The sequence below is a fragment of the Sceloporus undulatus genome, unplaced genomic scaffold, assembly GCF_019175285.1.
Source record: "Sceloporus undulatus isolate JIND9_A2432 ecotype Alabama unplaced genomic scaffold, SceUnd_v1.1 scaffold_395, whole genome shotgun sequence".
NCBI lineage: Eukaryota > Metazoa > Chordata > Lepidosauria > Squamata > Phrynosomatidae > Sceloporus > Sceloporus undulatus.
The window spans coordinates 1-8,597 of record NW_024803315.1 but is presented as its reverse complement, the minus strand read 5'-3'; the positions used below and the strand labels follow the sequence as shown (position 1 = coordinate 8,597).

Below are 8,597 nucleotides of genomic sequence, written 5' to 3'. Positions count from 1 at the left end.
CTTGCAACTGAAACCACCTCAGAGGGTAAAAGGAGGGACCCATAGAAGGACACCATGTAGGAGTTCAGTGGAGAAGGGTGTACTATCCATCAGTCAGGCTCTGGGATGTCATGCATCAGCTGTGGGCAAGAGGAGGGTCCTGAAGAGAAAAGGGCCCCTCAAAATCACACACTTCTTGAATCACATGCCCATCTCTAGAACTGGCACAGCAACTGTAAGCCCTTAGCCCTTCTCCCCCCAAAAAACATGTCTAGCCCATCCAGATCAAAGATTACCCAAGGTCTTGATTAAGAGAAACTGGATTTATTTGAACAGACACTTATGCAACAGCTATAAAGGCCTTCCGTGGCCATGATAGGTGCTTGATTATGTTTGGGGTAGAGGGGAGAAACCTGCCATGACCTCATGACACCTCCAAAGCAACTTCATCCTTCAAAGGCCACTCCACCCTTGAGATGGTGGCACCTCCTCAACACACCTTAAGTACAACTGTGAGGCACCCCACACATACATCTCCAGAGCACAACTGCACCCCCACCTCCCCCTCCCTGCTTTTCCACAGATTGCCTCAGTCTCATGGAATGTAACAACCATCCTTTGCCTGCAAAAGAAGCATCGGCCCCCAAACCTTCCTCGGATGTCTGGGGCATCTGGTTCTTCCAATCCTTTCCCCTCAAACTTGTCTTTTAAGAAAGAAACTCTAGCACAGTCATTGAAAACATGGCACAAAGTTGAAACACCGTTTTTCAGAGGGAAAGGCAGGTAGTGGACTGTACAGGTGACAAGGCTGAGCAGCACATGTCACTGCTGTTCTGGGCAAAGAGGGCAACCAGTCAATGAGATTCAAAGCAGCAATGGCTCTGGAGCAGAAAGGTGGTCAAGGAGGAGGAAGTAACATTTGCCTCCTGCCCCTCTTCTAGGATGATGCTTGCCTTCTTTGGCTAGAATCACCCTTGCAATCACCCTTGCAGTCATGACAACAGCCCCTCTGCCCTCACAAGCAACCATGTGGCATACCTCAGGGCTGTTTTGGGGAGGGAATACTTCTTCAGAGGTCTCCCTACACCAAGTAAACCACCCTGCTAGGGAAAAGGCCAATCTTCTATACATGAGGAATCTTCTTGTGTAGGGGGGGTTGGTGGGGCAAGAGCTGCTGCTTCTAAGAACTCCACAGCTGCAATCTCCCCATTTGTGCAGCAGCATTATGAAAAAGAGCCAATATCCCCAACTGCTGTTCTGTGCCCTCATGTGGCAGATGCCACCACACCAACTTCCTCCTCACTCCCTCGAGCTGGGTGTTCAGTTTCCAAATTGGACTGTTAGCAGTTTACAAAAGAGCTCAGAAACACATAAGCAAAGCTGACTTTCAAAGTGTCCCTAGACTAGAGATGATCTGGAATTTACTAGAATTAAGATGCATCAACAAGTATTTCTCTTGCAAGAGAAGCAAATATTCAAGCTAATACTCACAACGTTTCAGAAGGAGGCACTCATGGACCAACCTCCCAAAATACAGACATCAGACAGGCTAGGTCTGGCTACCAACACTGGCTCCTGCCTTCCTTTCTGAGTAACAGCTACTCCTAACATCAACAACACTGAACAGGCCACAGATGGGGAAGGGGCATTCACAAGGTCTGCAGGAAGCACCAGCCCGGGCACAGCTGGGTGTGGGACACAGCTTGGTCCTTCCTCCGGCCACTAAGACCCAAGCACCAAATGTGTTTTTGAAGTGAAGACTTGCTTTCATGGTTGTGGCCGTGTAGTTGGACATTACTGTGTCCGCAGTTGATAATCTAGGGCACAAAAAATGCTTAATGAGCACAGCTTCCCCAAACTCTGTGCTCTCATGTAGAAAGCATGACAACTCCCTACTTCGCTGCCCTGGTTCACTCTGAGACTTTCCACCCGGCCCGATACCTAGAGGTACCCCCTCCTGAACCTGCCAGGAGGGATGGACTCCCCACAATTACGCTCTCTCTCTTGCACATTGCTTGCACAATGGAAGTTCAGTCTGGCTTGACCCTTGTGCCTGTACCATCCCCAAGGAAAACATCTACACATATCTATGCACATACACACCCAAGGACACTGTTCCATTTCCCCAGTACTTTCTTAGTTGGGAAGCAGGCTGCTGCAGCCAACAAAGTAGTAAGCCTGTTGTCAACACACCTCCATTCTGGGTGATGTAGCGCACCCAGGGCAATGCCTGATAGCCGCTCTTCTCAATGATCTTCAAGTAGCGGACCTAATAAAAGAAAAAAATCGACATGTGATTTATAGACCTGCCTTGAGGGGCTGACCCGCTCTGCTCCCCCTTTCACAATCCCCCCACTCATCTAGCAGTCCTTTCAGAGGCCTGTCATCAGCAATGGGCAACATGTGGCCTCCATTTTCCTCAAAAATTTACTTCTCAAAAGGGGACAGATGCGAAAAGGCCAAAATCATTTTGATTTTAAATAGTTCAGTTCTCTGAAGTAAATTATTTCTACCACACTCTTTGTACAGCTTTGTCAGGAAAAACAATATGTAACTACCAGAGCAAGCTAAATTAGTGGTGTTTATTTATACAATGAGTAGAGGTTGGAGGGGGGGGTGTAGAGATTTCTGCAAGCCGCAATCCAAAAATGTGACCTTTCAACACTGAAAGAGAACCAGAAAGACAAAAGCAAATGCAAAGATAAAAAGTCTCTCTCACCTGGATTCCTGAAGTAGTAAAATATGGAATTTCAAACTTGACACTGATGGGGGGCTTGCCCTCTTTGTCTTCAGCTTCCACACTTGGGAGCCCAAAATGAGCCCTCATCAAGTATTCCTTCCCACCCTGCAAGAAAGAGGGAGCAAGACACTGACATTGCTCCTCCCTGGCTATCAGGTAAGAGTCAGAAAAATGGTCCCATGGAGCCCCCAAACCCACCCAGCTCATTTCGGACTGTGGAAACAGTCCAGAGTGGGTCACCAGCAGGTTAAAGCAAATGAGCATGAATCTTCCCTTTAAGATCAGGGACAGAGAAAGCCCACCTGGGCCCTTCTCAGACCAGCAAACTAAAACTGAGGTCTATTTTGAGTGGTCAGTCTATCAACAGAAGGGCTGCCCAAGATGTTGCCACAGAAACTTCCCTCCCTTGCAATGGGAGGCAGGGTCCTGGGCCAGCTTACCGGGAAAGACTTGACGGACCAGACAATGGCGCTGTTCTCAGGCACCCACTTGACACTGCCAACAGTCGTTTTGAACTTGGGCGAGTCAGCATCATTTGGAACCGGAATGTGAATCTCCACATTGTTGGCTGTGGATCTGCGCTTGAACTGGCTCTTGGCCTAAAAAGAGTTCAACTTTCCATCGGCATTTCAGCCCACCTCCCTTTCCCTACATCTCAGCACTGTAAACATTTAAAACCCAAGATAGCCAGGGAAGGGATTTTCACTTCATTCACAGAACTACTGAACCATTCTGTTCTGAAGCTGGAGATGGAATCTCAAGCATGAATGTGCAGATTGTCATCTGTTAAACCTTTCCTTTTTTGAAGGAGCCGAAGAGCTCTGGATCAGACCTAGGCGAGCTCAGCTGAACAATATAAACGACATCTGACATCTCAGCTGAACAACATAACTGACATCCTACATTCTCATCCAAGAATGGTTGGGATCCTTTACACTCTCTGTGGTACGCTCTGCAGTGGATGACACAGCCCTTCAAGGGCACCTTTACTAGGCCTTCCGAAACAGGGTGTATCCACCACAGGTGCCACTATTCCCTCCAAAATTTCATGGCCCTTCAAGAGCCACTGGTCACCAGCAGAAAGGAGTTGCCTGGGTTCAAGGGAGCCTGCCTAAGAGGCTTTGACACCTCACTGCCCAGAAAAGCAGAGGCAAGTGGGGAACACAAGCCCCCCCCCCCCCGGTTTCCACTGACCTTGATCATGTACTCAATGCGGCTGTGGGAATGCTTTTCTATGACTGACTCAATCCAGATCAGAGGCTTCACCTACATATAAAGAAATACAACAGCCATGGTATCACTAGCCTTCAGGGTGGCAGAAGGGAGAGGAGAATATCAGAAACAGAACTTAGAAAGAATCCTACACCGGCAAAGTCTGTGGCTGTGGCTGTGGCTGTGGCAGAGCAGAGTGAGGATTGGGGATGGAAGTGAAGATAGTTTGCAAGCACCTGAATCACAGAGAGCTCTTCACTAGAGGCGGTGGGGAGACACCTGGCAGCCAGGCCTCACAGCTTTCCTCCCAAAGATCTCTGGATTGCCTCACCCTCATGACTACCACTACTCACAAGAACACAATGGAATACTACTTTATTCCTCATGATCCATTCCCACCATGATCCATTCTTGGCATAAGAAAACACCTGAAAGCAGTTGCTCTCAAAGAGAGATGGGGCGGGGGGAGAGAGCATGCACTGAGAAAAGAGACTGTCTGCATCCTAAGATCACTAGAAACTTACATGAGTATTAAGGCGATAAGACATCAGCTCAAACTCCCCATCAGGTGGGATAAAAGAAATGGTCCTGTCATTTTCAAAGCGGGAAAGGCGAACACACTGGTGGAATTTCACGTCCTCCAGTTCTACAGATTTGCTTTTGCCACCTGACCGGAAAAGAGAAAAAAAGATCCTGGCTTGGAAAATATGCCAACAGCAGGTGAAAATAAAGCAGACCTTCACACAGGAGCAGAGTCAACATGCCACATGGCCTCATAGGACAGCCCACCAACCAACGCCCTTTAACCATTTGACTTTTAAAAACACCCCCACTCACCCTAAACCCTGCCCAGCCCAACTTCACTCTTCTCAAAGGCTGTCGTACAAGAGGAGAGAGGGCAAGAATGGGCAAGAAACTCCCATGTGGGAAGCTGCAGTAAACATACTCACGGCCAGTGTTGTCAAAGAGAACTTTGTCATTTAAGCCAAGGCGGAGCTCAGGCATCCCTGACAAGAAAACTCTCATCTTGATGGACCCCACGATCTCACTGCGCAGGACGTTCCCATTGGCACTCACCTGAAGGAAGAAGGGACCAATCGAGGACCGAGACACTGAGATGATTCTGCCTCTAATGGTGGACTACTCCCTCTACACTACTCTCTGTGTATCAGGTTGGAGAACCTGATACCTCAAAGCCTAATGCAGGTCCCCTCAAAAGGCCAGCCAAAAGGCCAGTGTTCCCATGGCAGTCACTCTGCTTTGCCTGGACTATTAGATTTGTTTCTTTGTCCTCTGGTGTTTCAAGTGCCCAGACACCAGAAGGGAACAGGGCTTAGGACCAGCTCCAGGTTCTGCACCCATCCTGCTCTCACAATCTTTTAAAAACCTGAAGTACACTACAGAGCCCATGGAATACAAGTGATCTAGTTGCTTTGTTTCGGTATTTATTTTTAACTGATTTTTGAAAAGAAACTAATTTTTTTGCAGAAATGGAAGAGCCCACATTCAATTCCCAGCCACAGCTCTAGTTAAAATGGCAAGTGAAGCCCCGGTGGTGTACCCCTGGCTGTCATCCCTGCCATCTCTGCAATTACAGTATTATTTCATGGCTTCCCAGCTTTTGTAAAGGTTTTCCCCCTTCTAAAAAGGTAAAATGAAACCAGCAGATGGATTTAGGTTCCATCCCTTTGCCTTTGGTCCTCTTCAGACTTTGGCACACCAGCTTAAGATCTAATGACAAGAAAAGGCCTCTGCATGTTGCTTAAACTGGGTGAGCGACCCTGGACTGGGAAAGGGTCCTCTGCCCTTAGTCTGAAAGGCTATAGAAGAACCAACTGTCCATCTTTTTCTCAGGGGCTTTCCAAAATATTTGCATTCATGTCTTAACTGCCTGCTAATATTTAAAAAACCAAAAAAGCATGCACATACCAAGAGATTGACAGATTCTATGACATCCAAGAAGACCTCGTTTTTCCTGTACTTGATCCCCTCAGACCGCCAAGAGACAGCATTTGTAACTGTGGCAGGAGGACGGGGCGCGCCTGTTTCCAGCTTGTGGCCTTCTTGTGTTATGTACCTTTTCAATCAGAGGTAAAAAAATTCAGAGCTTTTCTATGCATTTTAGCACCTCACGTGTATAAAACTGAATGGATTTGTAAGTCAGGCCTTGGTGAAACATGCATATCTTCTAGAAAGATGAACAGCTAAGTGTCATGCACATAGGCCTATCAAATGAATACTGCTAAGGGAGTCCAGCCACAGTGTTCTCACAATTCCCAGAAGTAGATACTGATATGTGTTTTCCCAGGGAGCACAGAACTAGTAACCCTCAAGAGCAGGGGTCGGCAACCCCCAGCCCGAGGGCCGGATGCGGCCCATGGAGGCGGCAGGACCGGCCCCAGCCCGGTTCTGCTGCCGCCGCCTCCTCCTCCACGTCCGCACAACCACTTGACAACGCTGCCCTCCTCCTCCTCCACCGCGTGGAGGAGGAAGAGGAGGGCTGCGCAGCCTGGGGCAGAGGAGGCAAAGGGGGAAGCCCACACTGCCCTCCCCGCGTGGTCCCGCGCCACCCATCTCCTTCTCCTCTGCCTCCTCCGCCCTGCCCCCAGGCCGCACGGCGCATGGAGGAGGGGGGAGGAGAAGGAGGAGGGGGAGCAGGAGGAGGAGCAGAAGGAGGAGGAGGGGGAGCAGGAGGAGGAGGAAGAGGAGGAGGGGGAGCAGAAGGAGGAGGAGGAGGAAGAGGGGGAGCAGAAGGAGGAGGAGCAGGAGGAAGAGGAGGAGGAGGAGGAGGAAGAGGAGGAGGGGGAGCAGAAGGAGGAGGTGATGAGTGGCCAGAGGCCTCAAGGTTTTTTAAATTTTATTTTGTGTGCTTTAAGTGCTAACAAGTCTCCCTTGCTTTGACAATGATAGTGTGGTGATGATGATGATATGAGTCAGCTTGAAAGGCATGCAGGCACTGTTTCAGAAGCCAAGAGAGTGTCACCTTCCAAAGTGTGTTTTGGGTGCTTTTAATGCTAACAAGACTCCCTTGCTTTAATAATGCTAGTGTGATGATGATGATATGAGTCAGCTAGAGAGGCATGCAGGCACTGTTTCTGAAGCCGAGAGAATGTAACTTTCCAAAGTGCCTTTTCTGTGTCTTTTTGGTTCTTTAATGGTGATATTGATATCAGAAAGCCTCTGAGGCAAGGCCAATGTAAATTGCTGTGATTTTTACAAACTCATGCGCCGTGAAGAAAAACCAAAGTCCCTTAATACACACTTCTGAGAAGTACACTTGGTGGCAAGAACGGTGAAACCAACTGGACATGTGTTCAATATGCATACCATGTAAACCAATGCTAAGGTGTAAACCAAGGGGTTTGGGTTATGGAATAAGCCTCTGAAATATGCAAGAGGCCACGTTAAGTAAAGCCATGTGACATGCCCAAATGTGCTGTTGTGTGTGTTTTGGAATGCAGGTTGGGGGTGTTTGGCCAGAAAGGGACCGAGGAGAGGGTGGGCACACGCCTCATCCTCCCCGTGGGGCTTTGGCGGAAGCTCCGCCCCCAGCGTGTGGCTCGGCCCCTGGCACGCAGCCCCACCCCCGGAGGGTGGAAGCTCCACCCCCTGGCTTCGGCCCCCCAGTTGTCTGAGGGACAGCAACCCGGCCCCGGCTCAAAAAGGTTGCCTACCCTGCTCAAGAGAGTAAAAAAAAAAGATCTTGACAATTGCAATGGTTTCATGATGCTGAAGGCATCACCCTCGTCTACCCACAATCCACCTGTCCCCCAAGGGCCCTTGCGCTTTCCACTCTGCCCACCCTGTTGCTCAACTGGACTCCTCTAGCACTGAGTCCCCTCCCACTAACTGCTGCCTGTAAGCAGCCAGACCAACACTCACTCTTGTAAAATTTTGCTGTCAGTGGTCTGTGGATAGCCAAAATCCATGAGTTCATCCAAAAGTTCATAAATTATCACAAAGTTATCCCGAATGCTCTCCTCTTCCAACTCTTTGAAATATTCAGAAAATACCTGGAAAAAGACAAAATCAGAAAATAGCATAAGGTTCCTAACACCCCAAAAGCTGTCTCACCCTTTCTTGAAATTTAAACTGCTTTGACACCACAGTAAGATGTTTCAAGGAGGGAAATGCACAATAATAATAATAATAATAATACACCCCCCACCCCAATCAGCAGTGCCCCTCCCTTGAGACTCTTTTCTGCCTTTGGCTGTCTCAGCAAAGGACAACTAATTCCAGGCAGAAGGTGGAGGCCCTCACAGCCAAAACTTACCAGTCAATATCTATCAGCATGCCACACTAACCTGAACAACCTTGTAGAGAAACGAGAATACCAAAGAGACGCAGGCATTCTTCTTAGAAGTGGCAACCACTGGAGATCAGGTTCAGGAACTAGTAAATGCCTGGACGTTTTCAAGTTGTTTCTTATTGACTCAAATTTTAAATTTAGTCATCTTGTCTTAAAAGAAGCATCTACCCCATTTTATGAAAACTATTTAAAAAGTATGTTTAAACATTTTAATAACAAATATGCTACTTTCAGAAGCAGAAACATGAGGTAGATTTGGGTAGTCAAGAAGCCAAACAAGCCAGCTGGGCACTGCCACAGCTAACAGAACTAATTCAATTCCAGGCAGCATGAATAAAAGAACAATGTCCAAAG

At 48.2% G+C, this 8,597-nt stretch overlaps 1 protein-coding gene across 1 annotated transcript; it reads right to left on the bottom strand.

Moving 5' to 3' along the window:
• Window positions 1-283: 283 nt before the first annotated feature.
• Window positions 284-8,051, bottom strand: LOC121917724 (AP-1 complex subunit mu-1-like). The gene is made up of 9 exons (XM_042443846.1): window positions 7,814-8,051; window positions 5,861-6,008; window positions 4,882-5,008; window positions 4,456-4,598; window positions 3,914-3,985; window positions 3,160-3,318; window positions 2,699-2,824; window positions 2,173-2,248; window positions 284-1,796 (listed from the first exon to the last, which is right to left on the bottom strand). Exons 1-9 carry the CDS (start codon window positions 7,972-7,974, stop codon window positions 1,774-1,776), a joined length of 1,035 nt encoding a protein of 344 aa, XP_042299780.1. The 5' UTR covers window positions 7,975-8,051; the 3' UTR covers window positions 284-1,773.
• Between the last annotated feature and the right edge of the window lie 546 nt (window positions 8,052-8,597).